The 19227-nt window shown below is 50.9% G+C and overlaps 1 protein-coding gene across 1 annotated transcript in view; it reads left to right on the top strand.

Annotated features, from left to right (window-relative positions):
* Positions 1-19227, top strand: part of LOC118856516 (collagen alpha-2(VI) chain-like) — a 115150-nt gene that overhangs the window by 57439 nt on the left and 38484 nt on the right. Inside the window, 1 exon segment of the mRNA XM_036766832.1 lies at positions 16364-16426. Within this exon segment, the coding sequence (XP_036622727.1) occupies positions 16364-16426 (63 nt within the window).

Here is a 19227-nt window from a genome sequence, read left to right as displayed (position 1 = left end):
TTTTCCAACCAGGTTCCTGAGAGATGGGTGAAATGCTGGACACAGAACTGACCTGAGTTTAGCAAAGTGTTTGATTGAGTGTCTCCTGCTTTCCTCGTAGACAAGATGGAGACGGCCTGCATGATGAGTCATTCAGTCAAGCCAACCAGAAGGACTGGTTCTGTGTTCTGATTAACTATTGATCAAATGACCAGGCCCTGTACTGTCAGCGTATCACGATCATCTCAATTATTACATCATTTCACCAAATGAGATAATGGATGTAAATCACTTTGAAAACTATATAGCGCTATATAAATGTTATGTATCACTACCGTTATTCCCATTTTGAAGTTAAGGAAAAAGGAGGCCCAAGGTGGGGAATGGATTGCCCAGGCCCACAGATAAAAGTGCCACAGTGTGGAAGTTTAATGGGAGCCTTCCACCTCTGGCATAGATCACTTTAGCCTGGACCCTGCAGCCTCAGGACAGGCAAGTTGATAGCAAGTTTGGGACCTTTTGTAGTGGGAGGGGACATGAGGAAGAGGCAGGTTATGGACTGGCTCAAGCCAAAGGTCACCCTCACCACAGCCACCAGGCAGAGGGAGGAGAGGGCCGAGGGGCCAGCCCCTCCCCCAGCTGATCTCCAGCCAAGAGTCATGAAGAACTGGGAATGCTGAGCTGACCCTGGTGCTCAGGGAGTCCACACTGGTCCAGACTCCAAGCGTTTGGCTCAGGGACTTCAGGCATTGATGATGCCAGTTGTTTATCTTCCAGCTCAAAGCACAAAGCCATCATCTCCCCATTCCTCCAGCACCAGTGGCTAGCACACTGGCCTTGCAATCAGGAAGGCCTGGGTTTGAATCTCACCTCAGGTGCTCCCTAGCTATGTGTCCCTGAGCATGTCAATCCCACTCTCTGGGCCTCGGTTTCCCCATTTGTGAAATGGGGTGTGGACTTCATGGCCTCCAAGGTCCCCCTTTAAAGTCCTTTAAGCCAAGGAATTGAAGTTCATTCTGCTGGATGGAGAAAAGGGCCAGGCTGTGCCTGCTAGTACACCCACTGTCTCACTTCAGGGTCCACTGTCCAAGAATGCAGACCCCACACCCTCTCTGCCTTGGAAGACAGTCATCTTGCTCAGCTGTGGGAAACTGTCTCTCCCTGGGGAGCCAGCCCTCTGACCATGAGTCCCCCAAATCTCGGTGAGATTGTTCCTGGGCCAAGCTGAGCTCTATCTAGCCTTGAGCCTGGTTGTGAACCCTCTTACTTTGATGGGACCTGTCAGAGCTGGGCATCACTGACCCATGCTTGCAGACCCCAGATTCCCCTCTCTGACAAACTGAGTCAGAATGGAAGGGTTCCACTTTCACAGAAAATAGCCTTTCTCAGAGCTCACAAAACCACTAGTCTCTCCTCCCCAGGAAAAAGATAAGACCTCTACAAACCCCTGATCAACAGGATTTCACATTGAAAAGGACCTCACAGGCCACCTGGTACAAGTCATATATCAACCTCCTCCCTGACATCTGAGAAAAGTGAGCATCCTACTTCTGAATACATCTAGTGATGGGGAACTTATTACCTCCTGAGGAAGCCCATTCCTCTTTGGCACCATTCACTTTGCCAAGAGGCTGTTCCTACCATCTGGCCTAAGTCAGCCTCTTTGAATGTCCTACCATTGCCCCTGCTTGTAGCCTCTAGGGGCTAATCCCTCCTCCATATGACAGCCCTTCACATCCTGGAAGGCGGCCTTCTCTTCTCCAAGTAAACACCCCGAGTGCCCTTCCCTGATCCTCTTGTGCTGTGGTCTCCAGTGCCCAGCCCATCCTGGGATTCTTCAAGTGGGAGTTACCCACAGGCCAGGCCAAGTGTTCTTTTCAGATGGTGCTGCTGTCACAGAGAGCCAAGATAACAGCAGAAAGGGCTGCCCCCCTCTCCTGCCCCTGCCTGTGCCAGTGCAGAAACCTGCCAGAGACAGACAAACCATCGGAGACCCAACTTGTGTGTCTTTGGCTGAGCCTTAGTGCCAGGCATGGGGCTGTGCCCAGAGCAGGACGGCAGCAACCTTGGCCTTGTTGGACTGAGCCAAGCTCAGGGATTGGAAATTACTCAGCCCAGTCTCCAAAATTTGGAAAAGTAAGACTGAGGCCTGGGGGGAGGGGGAGGCAGTCATAAAAGTGATGAGTAGCTGAGCCAGGGTGGGAAGCTAAGCCTCCTAACCCAATTCTCTTTACGTTGAAACACCCCCTCTGCACCAATACTGTGTCAATGCTTCAAAGACCTTGCCATTCTCTAGATCCTCCCTCCACTCCTACAGATAGCAGCCCCCAATCCCCATGACTTTAACCCAATAATACAAATTAGATCCAGAAATACCTACGTCCCTTCCACAAAGTGATGAGAGCAGAGGCAGGACCAAGAACCTTCCTGCTCACACACTGACTTCCCCTTAAATGCCAGGGCTGGCCTTCAGAGGTAGCTTATCCCAGCCAATCAGAAGCCTCAGAAAAGAGGGCCCAGATGTAATCTTGTTTACAGAAGGTGGACGCCCAGGCCATATACCCTTAGAAAAGGTGAAGCAGGACAACCAGTCCCTGAATTATTCCTCTCTGTCACCAGGAGAGGTGTATACCAGGAACCCAGGAACGTCAATACCCACACCCACCCAAGACATAGGGCCTCTGATAAGAAATGACTCACTCCGTGGGCAGTTCCCCAGTGGACCCTGGAGGAGGCCATATATCACCTGAGGAGAGAAGGTACACTCTCAGAATGCTCACAAATGGAGGGTTAAGTGGAGAGGCCAAACTGTGGAGCAGAGCAGCCAGGCCTGGGGAAGACCTTTACACAGAGACCTCTATATGTTTCAAATTGGGGAAAAGCCCTAAAATACAGTAAATAAGCAAAAAGCCATAAAAACTTAAACTCCGTGAAAGGCGGAAGCCCTTTGGACTTTGGGCTTTATGGCAACCTGTTCACAAATCGTAATTTAGATACTAAATCATAACTTAGACACTGAGTTAAAATTTAACATACTATATTGCCTATTGAAAGCCTATTTAAGAATATTGTGCCATACATGTGACCGGGACATGATCAATATATAAACTTGTGTTTGGGCATAACATTGGCTTAATGCCCAGGCTCATTACTAAGCAGAAAACCAAAAAAATCTCCACTGATGAAGGGGCTGTGCTCTCTAGCTCCTCCTAACTTTGTTTTCTATAATTATGAGGGAGATTTGGGGGTTCTTGAGGGAGCAGGTCCACTAAACTCTCTGGCCTCCCCCAGACCGAAGATTGCCCTTGTTTGTAAGTATTCATAATGACTGATTAAGCCACTCCTAAGATCAATATTCAGATACTTGCCTCTTCCTCTGGTGTTAAAAAGAACACTCCACGATTATGGGGGAGGTACAGGGGAGTTCCCAACCTTACAGCCTCCTTGTCTCATCTGAAAGGGGGAAATGCAGGCAGGAGCTCCCTTTCAATCAACAGTCTATGAAGGTGGTGACCGATATTTTCTGGAATGGACAGTCAGGAGACAGAGGGGCAGGCATCCATGACCTTGGGCCTCAGTTTACTCACCTGTCAAATCAAGGGGCTACACAAGATGGCCACTAGGGTCCCACTCTGTTCCAAATGCTGTGCTCCTGAGTTCCAGCTGTGTGATTTGGGGCAAGTCCTGTCCCCCCTACAGGCCTCAGTTCTGTCCTGTGTGAATTAAGGGGCAGGACTCAGTGGTCTCACTCCCCTTCCAGCACTAACAGGCCCTATGTATGTGATGCTGAGCAGGGACTGCCTGCAATAAAACACTCCAGGCTGAGACCAGCCCATTCCCTTCCCCCTTGAGGCCCACCCAACCCCCCTGCCCTGAGCCCTTAGGAGGTTTCTCTGACCCACTGGATCTGTGTACCTTGACTTTCCACCATCACTGTCCCTCCCAAAGCCTCTCCCAAGAGACCCTGCCCCTATAAAAAATGAGCACAAAAAAACAAAAAAGCAGGCAGCAGGGCCTGTCTTGACACAGATAACCCATTCTGCCATGGTCGTCCCCTACCTGGGGCAAGCAGAAGCTCCTTGAGGGCAGGGACACTCTTTCCTCATCTGTATCCCCAGCACAGGGTGCACAGTATGGCCTTACTCAATGCTTGTGGCCCTTTTCATTATTCGAGGTCTCACAAAACTTGCATTTAGGGATAGGGTTCCTAACCCTCGCAACCCGGCCTCACTTCACTCTGAATCAGTCTGAACAAGTCTTTCCAGCCTTCCTCATTTGGCACCCCGTTAAGGTCTTTGACCACAACTTGTCCAATCATCCCCCATGGAAGGGTAATGCTTCTAGAAAGGTGGAGTTCTTAGCCACACCCCAAACTTCACTCTGGCTACTTTGGTGCATCCCAGAAGGACTTGTCAGCTGACCCCTAAGGAGAGTGATGGGGCTGTCTGGGGCTGCAAAGTTCACCAAGAGGGCTCCACTTGGGGACCATCCTCCTTGGGTCAAGAGCAAGGACCCGGAGCTGAGGCTGCCAGAGGGCAGCCCTGGGGGCTCCCCATTCCAGGCCCACAGAGCTAAGCTACAGGGAGCCCCCTGAAGGAGGGTGCCCACCCTCGGCCTCTAGCCCCAGCCACAGTAAATGAATGTCCCCACTCAGTACCCAGGAACACCTCAGGGGCTTTCTCTCTTGGACTCAGCATTCAATCCTCCCTGGGATACTCGGCAGCTGGTGACAGTGGGCAAGTCCCCCGGAATCCCAGGGTTTCCCTTTCCTCTTCTGTGCAATGAGGGGATGACCTCATGACCTCTAGGGTCTCCTCCAGATCTACCTCTGAATGTTCCTTGGATGGAGTCCAGTGGCCGCAGACACATTTCCCCTTCAGAAAGTTCGAGATGATGTGATATGATTCATTAAGCACCAGCTTTGAGCCAGGCACCATACTGAGGATGCCCTGACAGAAGGGAAAGGATACCTGCCCTCCAGAAGCTTATATTCCAGGAAGGAGATGCAGCACATTCCTGGGTAGGAGGGGCCCCCACATAGACACAGGTCTAGGTCTGGGAGGTCCCTCAGACCCCTTCATGGTACACATGAGGAAGCAGCCCACAAAGGTTAAGTGACTTGCCCAAGGTGACATGAGTGGTAAGTATCAGAGAGGAGATTTGAACTGGCTCTTCTGTCTCCACAATCACTAACCCTAATCCTGTCTACCACTCCCCCAACATGTGCTCAAAACAAAGACAGAATGATGAGAGAACCCATAAGGTGGGGATGGTGGGGTTCAGGAAAAGCCTCTCAAAGGCTGAACTCCTTGGGGTGAACCTTGAAGGGGGCCAGCCAAAGGTTCTAAGCATTCCAGGCATGGGGTGGGAGGTAGAACACCCCAAATGTAGCCCTCCTCCCCCACACACCTTCAGGCTTCTGCATTGGGGTCCCCCTCAGCCAAGCAGCTCTGGCCACCCCCTCCCCCATCCAGGGTGTGGATCAGGAGGCCAGAGAACTGTCCAAGGTGAGACAGACCTACCCTCCCTCTCCTTAGGGCGTGCCCCATCAAGGTAGTACCTTCATCTGGAAAACAGAAATAAGGCCCTGCTGGGATGACTGCATGCTAATAAAATCAGATTGTAGGAAGTCTGACTCTGGAAACCTGGGGTGATTCCTCTGAGCCAACCAGGATCATTGGCACTGCATATGACTGGGAGAAACCCACTGCTTAGGACAACTCCACAAACATGGGTTAAATATCTACTGTGAGGGGCTGGGTGCTGAAGGAGGCACCAAGCCTTTGACTCTGAGACTCCAAGGATCCAGATGGAAAGGACATTAGAGGCCACTGAATCCAACCCCCATGTTTTACAGAAGGGGAAACTGAGGCTCAAGAAGGTGAAGAGACTCGAGCCAGGTCACATAAGTGGAAAAAAGAGACCAGGAAGGTGGAGAAGGGGAGAAGGAGAAGGAAGTAGGAGGAAAGTGGATGAGGAGGAGGAGGAGGGAGAAAGGTGTGGGAAAGAGGACGATAGGAGACAATGTGGGGGAGGAGAAGTAAGAAGTGGGTGAGAGGAGGGGGGAGGGGAAGAGGAGAAGGAGGGAGAGGAGGAGGAGGGAGAGGAGGAGGGGGAGGAGGAAGAGAACAAGGAGGAGGAAGAGAAGGAAGTGATCTGGTTTGGACATGCAGAGTCTTTTGCAAATTATGAAGAGCAGCACTTCAGGATGGGGCAGTGTCACACGAACTAAACAAGTTTTGTCACTTAAAAGGTCACTCTCTGGAGCTCCTTACCTTAAAGTGGAATCCCAACTTAATTTTTAAACCCTACCCTCCTCCCCCTGCACTGTTCTGTTCTCATCCCTGAGGAGGAAGAAGAAAGCAGAAGGGCTTATCTTTGAGCCAGGGACAAGGCACACATGGATGGATGGGTGGGCCGGTGGGTGGGTAGATAGATAGATTGATGGATGGATGAGTGGGTGGATGGATGGATGGAGTGATGGATGGATGGATGGATGAGTGGGTGGATGGATGGATGGAGTGATGGATGGATGGATGGATGAGTGGGTGGATGGATGAATGGGATTCTTCTTGGAAGGGCTTCATAGCTGGCACTGAATGCTGGACTTGGAGCCAGAAAGAGCTAGGTTTCAATCTCACCACTAAAAGTGATTCTGAGACCATAGGAAAATAACTTGACCTTGCTAAGCTTCAGTTTCTCCAACTGTTAAAACAGGAGCAATAATCCATGTGGTTCCTGGCTCATTGGGTGGTTGTGAGGCTCAAGGAGGATTGTGTTTGTAAAGCATTTTGTTAAAGCAAAGGTGTTAGAGAAAAAAGTCATGCTTCATTATTGGTATGACTTGGCCCCATCTTTCCACTGAGGCTACCTAAGGCCCCTATCAATTCCACTCATGTCTCCACTTCTAGTCTCTTTTTTGGTCCCATCCAGAGCTGAGACATTAGCTGGGGTTCCATCACAAGTTATGGCAGCCTCCACAGCTGAGTGATGGTCGATGGAGAAAACCAAAGAGGAGACCGAAGGAGAAAGACACCCCTAGCAACTTCGGATGAGCTTCTGAGGACTCATGCAGGTGGAAGCCTCTGATCATTCTGTGCTTAATCTAGAACACCTTGTATCTGCTGAGAGAGGCAGGAGCTTCCCCTAAAATGCCTCAGGGACTCCTTCAGCACCCAGCCATGTTGCAGAGCTGGGCACAATGGAAAAACTCTAGAAAGCACAATGGGTGCTTTCTGGCTGACTATTTGATTGTTTGGCAATGTTGGCACTCAAGACATATATTGAACTAATTGAAAATAAATGAGTTTCCAGGACACAAAAATTCATATCTGCCTGGGATGGGCAGGGAAGGCTTTACCAAAAAGGTAGAAATTTAAGTAGAGCCTTGAAAGAGGGTTGCATTTGGAGAAGTAGAGAGGAGGAGATGGCACTGAAAAGGACCAAAAACAAGCTAGGAAAAACAGTTGGTGCCCCAAGGAGCTTCCACTCTAATGAGGAAGACTGTACAGTAAAGGGATTAAAAGGGATGGAAAGACCTGTAGAAGCACAGGACCAACCAAGCTGAGCCCCAACGGAGTGGGGCTGTCTTGGGCACCCTTCCAAGCGAAGCTCTCCTGGGTAAGCTGGGGATGGGGCTTGGGGTGAGGGTGGAATTAGGGTCAGTAAATGCAAAGTTAATTTGAAGAGGGAAAGAGGGGGAATCAGGACATGCTTCCTGGAGGAGGTAACACCCAAACTGAGCTTTGAAGCCAAGGGGGGCAGGCGGGGGGAGGAGGGGGCTGGGGATCTGGACTCTGTGTGATGTTAGACAAATCACATCACCTTTCTCGACCTCAGTTTCCCTATCAAGTAATTGGGCCCCTGTATTTCCAAATCTATTCCCCTCTCACAAAGGGAAGAGGACAGAAGGCTGTCCAGGCACGGGGGCCTGCCAAGGCTAAGGCACTGGGCCGGAAGAGTGGACGCAGAAGTCTGGGAAATAGCCGGCGGCCAGTTTGGTTGGAGCGGAGAGCGTCCCGCGAGCTGGCATAAGGAAGACAAGGTGGGGGGAGGCGGGCGGGGACCAGAGGGCGGAGGTCGGGCACTGCCTGGGGGGAGTGGAGGGCCTCAAGCTCCTGCGAGACGGGACTCTGGGAGGTATCTCCCACCTGGGGAGCCAAAAGTTCCTTCTAGTGGAGCCTTCCTCTGTGCTATCGTGACTCTACGCGCCTCCAGACTAGGATGTCGAGACTGGAGATGAGTCCAGTGGGAGTGGGGAGAAGATAAAACGGGGGAGCTTGGGGGGAGTAGCCCCTGAGTGCTGTGTTGAGAGGAGAGATCTGCCTCATTCCGCTTGGCCCCGGGGGATGTAGGGGGGGCGCGGCTACCTGACCCTTCCTGTCATGCCGGCGCTCCATCCATGGATCCGGCCGCTCAGGGGAGGGAGGCAGGGTACCCCTCACGAGGGAATGTCTTCTACCAAAGGCTGGCTGACCCCTTGTCTCGAATGCTACAACGAGGACTCTTGGCAGGGGTCTGGCGGGAGCAATCATCGATCGATCAACAAGCACTCACTCATTCAATGCTTCCTCCATGCGAGGGCACCAGGGAGCCCCAGAAAAAAAGTGAAGTGTCCTTTTTATCGGACAGGTATGGGTTAGGTTGGATAGCTCTGAGTTCTCTTCCAGCGCTCTCTGCGCTGGATCCGTGAAGTGAGGAGTGAGTCTCAGCGTCCCAGGAGTCGGGAGCCTGCATTACCCTGGGTTTCCTGGCTGAGGACTATGAGCCAAGAGAGGGAAAGACTCCCCCAAAGTAGATCTAGACTCTGGAAATACTTGGACACAAGGATTGCCCTCAGTTTCCCCATCTGGAGAAGAGTGACTATCACATTTCTCCCTATGTTTCTGCCCCTCCACCATTTCCAGACTCCCAGTTTTTTTTGCAGGCCTTAGCCTAATCAATTTAGGTGGAGGACCCATGGGTTCTACCACAATAAGACTGTGGCTCAGTCAGGCTTACGTGGACACCCCACCCCACCTCCCACTTCTTACCTGTCTCCGAAATTGTTCATCACTTATATCCTTTAGATTGATGAGAACATTAAAATAGGCCCCAAAAACGCCTGTTTCTAAAGCTTTGGTGGCCACCTGCAACAAGCCCAAAGCAGAGAAAAGTTTGTCTCACATCCTGAAATCAACTGGCCCTCCTCAGACATCCTGGAACCAGCTGGCCCTCCTCAGATATACTGGAACCAACTGGCCCACCTCAGACAGGAGCCAGCGCCCTGGCCTCCTCCATCCAGTCCTGATCCTGCTCCTGACAGGCTGGCTGCATGATTAGCCAAGTCCCTCCTCCCTGGGCCTCAGTTTCCTTATCTGTGAAATAAGGGGGTTGGACCAGATGGCCTCTGCAGTCGAATCCAGCAGTGCCCGGGCCTTTGTGCCCTCTGTCCCTTATGGCTTTGCCGGCTTCTCCCAAGGATGCTAGTCTCTGGGGTGTGGCGGCACACCTAAGCCCAGCTCCCTCCTCAGCAGCTTCCAGGTGGGGAGGAAGGGCATATACAGGCAGCCCCTTGCTGCTTGTCATCCCATGGAGGCCTCACCTCTCTCTTCATTCAAGCCCTAAAGTCTCCAGGTACTCAGGATCCCCTTCGTATTGTTTTTACCCAGATCTCTAACGACGTCAGACCCCAGAGCCAGGCCCCAGGACTCTTAACCCCTGGTCCTCAGCTCCTCAGCCCTTTATGGTCTGGACACATCTGAGGCTCTAATCACACTGAACAAAACACACACACACACACACACACATACTGAGTGCTTGAAGCCCAGTTAATACTGACTTTTGCTTTCTGGTACAATCCCTGATGGTGTCAGAGGCTGAGAGCTTCCTGTGCCCTCTGGCTCCCCTCAGAAGAACCTGGCCTCTTGTCCCTTCTGAAGTCTTTAGCATCAGGAGACAGCAGAATTCACAGATCTCCCCACATGGCCACGGCCCCAGAAAGGCCTCTGATGATTCCTGGCATGGAGGTAGCCCTGGGATCTTAGAGACATGCCACCAGCCAAAAGACCCTGACAAGCTAGAAGCCCTTCAAGTAGGTATGGCCCAGTGATGGGCTGTGTGTCTGCTGTCTGAGGTCCACCTGGGTTCAGAGGAGCTCAGGACTAGGCTGCCTTCAAGGAGAACTATTGTAGCCACAATGACTCCTAAAGACTGTCTCCTGAGTGATCGGGCGTGGGCGCAGGGGGTCTGCCTCACCGGATGGAGTGTGCACTGCAATGTATAACAGAAACTACTGGAGCCTAACTATCCTGTGTCACCAGGTGGAATTTATCATAATCTGTATAATAGTCATTCTGCATTCACCTGGTTTCTTCTAAGTGGGCGATCAGACTGAATTCGTTTGATTTTATATTTCATCTAGGATTCTACAATGTTCTGAGCATTGATACAGTCAGCAGAATGTCATCCACAAACCTCCAGAGCATATGAAAGTATGAAAGTGTGCTCCTGCGCTCTAGCTCTCTCTCTCTCTCTCTCTCCCTCTCCCTCTCCCTTCTCTCTGTCTCTCTCTCTTTCCCCCCCCTCCTCATCTTCTCTTTCTCTCTCTCTCTCCACCTCCCCCTCTCTCTGTCTCTGTCTTTGTCTCTGTCTTTGTCTCTGTCTCTCTGTCTCTGTCTCTCTCCTTCTCTCTCTCTCTCTCTCTCTCTCTCTCTCTCTCTCCCTCCCTCCGTCCCCCATCTCTATCTCTCTGTCTCTATCTCTCTGTCTCTCTCCCCCCTTTCTTTCTTCTTTTTCTCTCTCTCTCTCTCCATCTCCTCCTCTCTCTGTCTCTGTCTTTGTCTCTGTCTCTCTATCTCTGTCTCTCTCCCTCTCTCTCTTCTTTCTCTCTTCTCTCTTTCTCTTTGAAAATTTCTTGAAAGATGCTGTCCAGACTCTTTTATCACGGCTTTCAGGTAGTCCAATTATTCTTAATTTCTCCCTGTTGGATCTATTTTCCAGGTCAGGTATTTTACGTTTTCTTCTATTTTTTCATTCTTTTGATTTGTTTGGGTGATTCTTGATGCTACATAGAGTCATTAGCTTCCACTTGCTTGATTCTAATTTTTAAGGAATTATTTTCTTCAGTGAGCTTTTGGTGGGCACCAGCTCTGAGGACCCAGGGTTATCTCCATGCCATGAGGAGATGTCAAAGGAGGGCTTCTGGTCCAGAATTCAGGTCACATTTTCAGGATGAAAATTCTGTGCTGTGACCTGCATTTGACCAAGTGTGGCCATTTTAAGCAGCCATACCTACAGACTTTAGCAGTAGGTTGTGACCTGAGGGGAGGAGACAGGGTTGCCAGGCACTGGCCTGACTGTCTTCTGCACAACAGAGGGTTGGCTGATTTCCTAGGTCCTGTCCAATTCTAGATCTATGATACTAGGAACAATAAGGTGATCCCACCACACCAAGAAATGCATTCTGTTTTCCCTCATCCGTTCAACAACAAACCCCTGACGAAGTTGACTTCCACTCATGGGTATGTGGGTTTGTGGGAGAGACCGGGGCTGAAGGCAGCTGGGGCCATAACTATGCAGGCGCCACCAGGCCAGCCCTGTGCCACCTCAGTGGATGGGAGGAGCACACTCTGCTCCTGGGCCCAGTACCTGCAGGTCCGATTTGCACGCCAGGTTCCCATAAAGCGCCATCTCCTTCAAAGTTGGCCACAGGGTATTCACTTTCTGAGCCAGGCCCAAGGGGACCCCAATGGCCCTTTTCAGCCCTTCCTGCATGGCAGCCGTGCGCCTGGAGAGAAAGAAGAAGTCACCTGGCTCCCAGTCCCTGCCTGGGAGAACCTGGAGAGGTATCTGGTCACCCAGAACCTGCTTTCACAAAACTGCATAAAAAGGCTCCACAGCAGAAAACAGATTAAGTCAGGGCTTTGTCTGCTTCAGAAAGGGCTCTTTATCTTTAAAATATGACGATTTTAAATAACCAGCTCTCCTAATGACAGGGTAAGGGCTTTGGACTCCTCCCCCTTTGAACTTTCCCAGGAATTCCAGCGACACAGCCCCTGAACTCAGATCCCTGCCATTTGCCAATAGTAGTTTGTAATATGCCTCAGTTTCCATAAATGAAATTTATACCCAACTCTGAAGGAATCCCTTTCCTGATTGACAATGTCGCCCTCTAGTGCGACAGTTACATGGCAGGGAAGTTGCATCCAGCCATCTACCCAGAAGAGGGGTACTGCACACACCTTTCCTTTTCCTCGGGTGTGTTTTTGGGCATCTTCATTGCTTCCTGAAAAGAAACAAACCCAAGGAAAGCAGAAGGTCAGTTTATCAGCTGGCATCTGGTGACACACCTACTGTGTGCCAAGCGCTAAGTGCCAGGAATACAGAGACCAGATGAGAGAGACCTGCCCTCAAAGAGTGGGTGCACCTTCTATTGGAAGAAGAGAATATTCTAGGGGGAAAGAGCAGAAATGACCACATCCAATGCTGTTATCGACTTTGGAACACCACCAAGGCTCACATGAAGAGCCAACAGCATTCTAGGAGCTTTTTACTCTGCCTGTGTGGTGGGGCTCAGCCCACAATGGAGGATGACCCAAGGGCCCTGCTCCAGAGGGACTCTTGGAATTGCCACTTCCCTTGGGCTTTGTAGTTTAAAAAGAATGGTGCCCATCTTACTGATGGGCAAAGGAATGACTCCACATGGTTCACTGGATTAGGCTCATGCAAAGACAAGGTGGACCACATGGCTAGATTGGGAAAAGAATTCCAGATTCTAAACCATCTAGTTATTACTGAGCTACAGCCCCAACACTACCTCTCCATCCCCAAGCCTCTCAACCAGCAGGCTTGGACTTTGAGAGGCATGTGAGACAGCCTGGAAGAGTACAAAGAACACTGGGAACTTGGGGAACCTCCAAATCAGGGGTCACAATTTGTCTTGCCCTGGGTAGCCTCGGGCAGACCACTTCACCACTCTGGGTCTCAGTCTCAGAACACACCTCTGATCGGCTACCTGCATGAGCTGGGGAAAGTCATTCTGTCTATCCAGGTCAGGAAAAGGAGACTGCTACCATCCCCTCAGATCCCAGGCTTCTCCTGGGCCCTCCAGCCCTATGCCCTTTCCAGTTGTCACCTAGGACCTCTGGCTCCCCGTGGGACCCCCAGCATTAAGCCCCCTCCATCTCCAGTCCAATGGCCGCCCCTTTCCCGGGAGGCCTGTCACTTGCCATGTAGCCACTGAAGGCTTCTGCATCCGTGTCCACCATTACTAGCAACTCTTTCATTGATTGATGAAAGGGGGGAATGAGCCTCCTCATGGCTGGGTCCAGGTGCTCAAACTGCCGTTTTCCATAGGTCATCAGCCCCACCATAGAGCCCAGCGCTGCCCCCTGAGAAGAGATGGGCTCCTTTACCCAATGGGTTCTTTTTATTAGTATTATTATCAGCTGATCACTCTTCCACCAAGATGGGCTTAAATAGTGCAGGTGGGGAAGGGCAAATAGAGGTTGGAGGCTAGAGTTGGGTGCACCTTGATAGAGGTCTTTTGGTCCTAAAGAAATCACCCACTGAAGGTTTGGGAGGATCACAGATGTAAAGTTAAGGCTAAGGGGCAGCCTCCAAAGCCTCATGAAAAGGAGATTAATTTGGGGTCTAATTTGCTTTTTATCTTTTTTTTGACATGAGGTTTTATTAATTAGTTTATTTTTAGTTTTCAACATTCATTTCCACAAGATTTTCAGTTGCAAATTTTCTCCCCATGTCCCCCCTCCCCCACCCTAAGACAGTGTGCATTCTGATTACCCCTTCCCTCAATCTGCCCTCCCTTCTATCACTCCCCTCCCCTTATCCCCTTGCCTTCTATTGTCCTATGGGGCAAACTAGATTTCTGTACCCCATTGCCTGTGTATCTTATTTCCCAGTTGCATGTCAAAACGATTTTTAACATTTGTTTTTAAAACTTTCATTTCCAAATTCTCTCCCTTTCTCCCTCCCCACCCACCGTCACTGAGAAGAGAAACAATTTAATATGGGTTATACGTGTGTAGCCGTGTAAAACACTTCCATAACAGTCATGTCGTGAGAGACTCTATTTCCCTCCATCCTGTCCCACCCCCCATTTAGTCTGTTCTCTCCTTTGACCCTGTCCCTCCTCAAAAGTGTTTGCTTTTGACTTCCCCCTCCCCCAATCTGCCCTCCCTTCTATCATTCCCCTTACTTTCCTGTCGGGTAAGATGGATTTCCATATTGGGGTCTAATTTGGAGGTCTTCCTCTGGATGCTCGTCCTCAGGCTAGCTGACTGCTGGAAAATCAGTCAATTTCTTCAAAGAAATACCCTTCCCTAATTTTTTATTTCATTGGCCTAAGGAACTCCCAGGCAATGAAGCCCCTTTACCAATATAGATCAGCACCCTCTTTGCTACTTAGTCTTAGTCCTAGAGCCCAGAGAAGAAGTTTGCCCAGAGGCAGTGGCAGAGGAAAGGCTCGAACACAGGTCTCTCTTGCTCTGAAGTTTGCCCAGAGGCAGTGGCAGAGGAAAGACTCGAACACAGGTCTCTCTTGCTCTGAGACTTGCTCTCTATGCCCCACGCCCCATCTCCCAGGCCGGCCCCCATCCTGGGAGAGCTTCCTCCTCCAGGCAGTCACCAGTATCAATGTAATCTCAGGGTTGCTTCCCAAACTTTGCTTTTGTATTGTATTTACCTAAAGAAATTGGCTGATTTTCCAACGGTCCGCTAGCCCCAAGACAAATGCCACTCAGAGATTAGCTAGAGTGAGACTATCCAATTGGTGATTCTGGCTACGAGTCCTTCTGCATCCCAAGGGTATGGAGTCACCTCTGAGGGATCAGGCAAGGTCTTGTGGAAGAGGAGGCTGTAAGCACCATGAAGGCATGGTCCTCATCTCATCTAAACATCCTAATTCTCTTGGGAATCACTCCAAGGTTCTGCACCCAGTAGGTGCTTAATAAATGCTGAATGGGATTGAACCGGAAGGCTCATGAAACTGCTACTACCACGGCCAGAAGCCATCGGTGTATGAGAGGCAGAAGGTCAGCCCCAGCCCACTCCCTTTCATCACAAGCAGGTGGGCAGTCTTTACCATAGCGGCCACGGCTGCAGCCACAGAGCCACCCCCAGGAGCGGCAGAGCGGGCCCAAACGTCCCGGACAAAAGCACGAAGCAACTTTGAGCCTAAGCTCCCCCTCATCGCGCCATCCTGAACCATGTACCTACGGACCAAGAGGCGAGAGAAAAGGTGAGGGCGCAGGACCCACCTCAGAAGTGTCTGCATTCCCATAGTTGGGCACAGTGCCTGGCGCACAGTAGGTGCTTCATCAATGCTCATTGATTGATCGGCTGCCATGAAGCAGCACTTAGAGAAGCAGAGGCTGCTGGGAGCTCCTCGTGTGATCTGCCACCCCTTCCTCCCTCTCTTCCCACCCCCTTTTCATGAAGGAAAATCCTATTCACAGGGAGGGAAACTGTCTCTGCATGAAATCTCCCTAGAGGCCTGTCTCCTTACCCATGTTAAAATGTGAGGTCTTCTCTTTCTGGGCCTCATTCATCTGGGTGTGTTTATTGCACAGGGAGAAAAAGGCAAGCCTGGCTCCCCAGGCCCAGAGGTATGGTGCTTTCCTTCTATATCTTGCATTGTGTGAATGAGAAGGGGCAGGGTGGGTCAGGTATCATCTGCATGCTAGGAACCCAATCACCTTTCCCAGAGGGGTCTCGGTGCAGGGATGCCAGAGGTTTCCCTGACATCCCTCCCAGGATGGGGTAGTGCAATCATGAGAGAGGTTAAAATCACACCTCAGACCCTGGTCACCTGTGTGGCCCAGGCCAAGTCACTTCTCTGGCCTCAGTTTCTTCGTCTGTATCCTGGAGACAATAACGCTTGCACTCTGGGTGGCTGTGAGGAACATGCTTGGTGAGCCTGGGAAGTATTCACAAGATCTGAGTGATGGTGGTAACGATGAGGAAGAATTTGTCTTTACACAACTAATTACAAACGTGTTTCATTGGCTGGTTGTCTCCAGGCTAGGGATGCTCATTTCTCTGTCCTCAGCTCAATGCATTGTTCTTCACTCATGCTTTCCCCCCTCACCCAATTTCAAATCAGTGCCCCTCAGACTGAGCCCAGGAGAGGTTGCTCTGCCCTCTGCCTCCTGTCCCTGACTCTCATGAGCCAGACTCTGCTGAGCTCCGCTTAGCGTTCCAAAGCCGGGCAGCAGGATTCCCAGTGGAACCTCAGACAATTCAGTCACCCTCCCTTGGCCTGAGTAAATGGCGTTCACGGGAATGATTCTAATGGGTGTAGACACACATTTACCACTGAGTTCTAAACCGAGGTCGGCCTCTTCCCGAATGATCATCATCCTGTGTTTTCTCATGTAACACACAGGGTGGAAGAGGGGACTTTGGCATTAAAGGAGCCCCAGGAAGAAAAGGAGAGAAAGGAAAGCCGGTGAGAACACTCCTTGTGGGGCCAGTCCAAAGCCCCCAGGCCTTATGGAAAGCTAGACCATGGGGCTGGCAAGGAGGAGCCTTGGCCCTGGGTTCACATCCCAGCTCTGAGCCTTGCTAGCTGTGGGACGCTGGGCTAGTCACTGTAGTTTTGTTGTAAAACGGGCAAGTGTGACGAGGTGATCTGTAAACCTTGGTGTGCCCTGAGGATGGGCACTGGGAACATCGGTGAGCAGAGCCAAGGAGGAAAGCTAGAAGGAGAAACAGCAGATGGGGCTAGTCCAGGGAAGGGCTTGAATGACAAATTAGCTTGGATCACAGCGGCTGCTTGGCGGCCCTCAGAATCTGGCTCAGGGTTATTTTTCCTGCCTTGTACTCCGCTCCAAATCTATGATCCTATGAGTGGATCAGAAAGACCCCCAATCTGGATTGCATACTGACATGAGCCAGAAGACATTGAGGACTCAGACCATCTGTCCTCATCAAGTATTTTTTTCTCTTCCAGATCCACAGATTATCTGCCCTGACCTTCCCTGCCAAACAGGTAATGTTAGAGGGATACCTTGCCTCACCCCCCCATCCTCCCTCTTTCCCTGCCCCCACATGCGTGCATGCACGCACATGCACACACATACACACACACACACACTCACACACACACGCACACATGCACAATCTCTTTGGAATGAAGGGACAGGGCAGACTAGCTCAATGTGTGCATGGTGGGGTAGGGAAGGTGGAGGTCAAACTCTTGGTTGCCTCAGGCTGAAAGCTTGTCCGCATTTGCTCTTAGTCTGGGCCTCCCAGGATGCATTCTCTCCACTGATGAGAGACTGGGGAGTTTCTCAGCTCAACAGGCTGCTTCTTCCCAACCCTCTCATCCCAGAGCAAGGCTTCCAGATCTGGCAAAGACAGGATGTTAGTGACGAAGAGAAAAAAACCCAGGGCAAGATTCTGAAACCTTCATGTTCCAGAGGTCCTGCAGATGGGGTGGGAGGTTGGACCACATGACCTCACTGCAGCCTTCTTTCCTCCATCCATCCACTCACTTCTATAACCAACAAGAGCTTAGTACATGCTGGCCCTGGGGATCTCTCTCCAGATGTGCATGAGGGTGGGAGCTCTCACTGGGAATGGAGCTCACTCTCACTGGTTTCCCACCTTTGGGCTTCAGCAGACTCTCAGTGTGGATCTCAGGGCCTTTCTGCCCACTGGCCACACAACTGCTGGATTCAAGCTGACCAGAAATCCAGAAATTGGTTTCAGAGCATGCTCTTCTCTCTTGGTTGCTGAAGCCAGTAAGGCCTCAATATAGAGAAATCAGGTAGCTTTTTGTAAGAGTTTCTACTCCTGGGAACCCACCCTAGAAAAAGCTAAGAGAAAGTCAATACTGGGGAAAAAAGGAGTTGGTGGATTAATCCACAAACAAGATTTGGCTTGAGCCTGAGAGCTGTAGCTGATATAAAATCACATGGATTGTTGAAATGTCTTCTCATTTAGCATTCCTAGAGTAGAGACTGGGAAATGACACTGGCATATCTCTTGTACCAAGATATCCAAAACCCTTGGTTTCGCTGGTGTGTATGTGTATGTTGAGCAGCTGGGAAACAAGGAGGGGGGAAAGATGAGTTCCTGTGTGGAGACACCTTCCAACAATGCAGATTGCACCCCATCTGTAGCTCAGGGTCTCAGAGCTGCCTGAGAAAAGTTTGTTTGCCATTAGATGATAAACCAATAACCCTAAACCCAGTCAATAAGCTAATGCCCTAGACCCTTGTGGATGCTCTGCTTGCTGGCTCTCCCCTGTCATCTGCTGCCAAGAGGCCTTCCCCTGCATGACTCCCATGGACAATGGCCTTGTCTCTTTTGGTCAATCTAGTAGGGTCTTTGTGGGCTTGGCACCATGGGTGGAGAGAGGGGTCTTCTGGCAGACATTTGTGGGCCTGGCTCATAATCTGACCAGAGGTGATGCATTGCAGAATCCTCTCTCATGTTCTCCAAGATCTTCCCATCTCCCCAACCATGCCTCAATAGCCTCGGCCCTCCCAGGAAGGCAGGACTCTAGACATGACCACTGGCTCTCTGTCCTCTTACTCCTGCTTGAGGCTGCCTTTCCTCCCTGCCCATCACTGAATCTTTCCTTTCCTTCCCAGAACTATATGTAGCCCAGTGTACCCAACAACTTGTTGATATTTTCCTGCTGGATGAGTCAGAGAGGATTGGGGAATGCAACTTCCACAAAGCCCACCACTTTGTGGAGTAGGTGGCATGGAGGCTGACCCTAGCCTGGCGACACAATGACCCCATGAATTCCTGAGTGGCCCCTCTCCAGTAGGGCAATGAGGGGGAGCAGGAGGTCGTCTTCCCACTCAACTCCAACCTGATGGTGATTCACAATGCCCTCAGCAACATCTGATACCTCAACTCCTTCTCCCACATTGGCACCAGCATCATACATGCCATCAACAACATTGTTATGGACCAGCAGGCCGGGAGGTGGGGGCGGGGGGGGTGGGGAGGGGGCACCGCCGTAACACTGAGCTCTCTTTTGTCTTCATCACCGACGGCATCACAGATGATATGAGCCTGAATGACTCCCTCCACTCCATGCAGAAGCAGAATGTCATGCCCACCATGCTGGCCCTGGGGAATGATGTTGACATGGACCTCCTCATGAAGATCAGCCTGGGGGATTGCTTCACCATCTTCCAAAAGAAGGACTACGACAGCCTGTCCCAGCCCAGCTTCTTCGATAGGTTCATTAGATAGATCTGCTAGCTCTCACCCAAGGTTTCAGAAGGC

Source organism: Trichosurus vulpecula, chromosome 7 (genome assembly GCF_011100635.1).
Source record: "Trichosurus vulpecula isolate mTriVul1 chromosome 7, mTriVul1.pri, whole genome shotgun sequence".
Lineage (NCBI taxonomy): Eukaryota > Metazoa > Chordata > Mammalia > Diprotodontia > Phalangeridae > Trichosurus > Trichosurus vulpecula.
The sequence above is the reverse complement of the archived record's forward strand: the minus strand, read 5'-3'. Positions and strand labels throughout refer to the sequence as shown.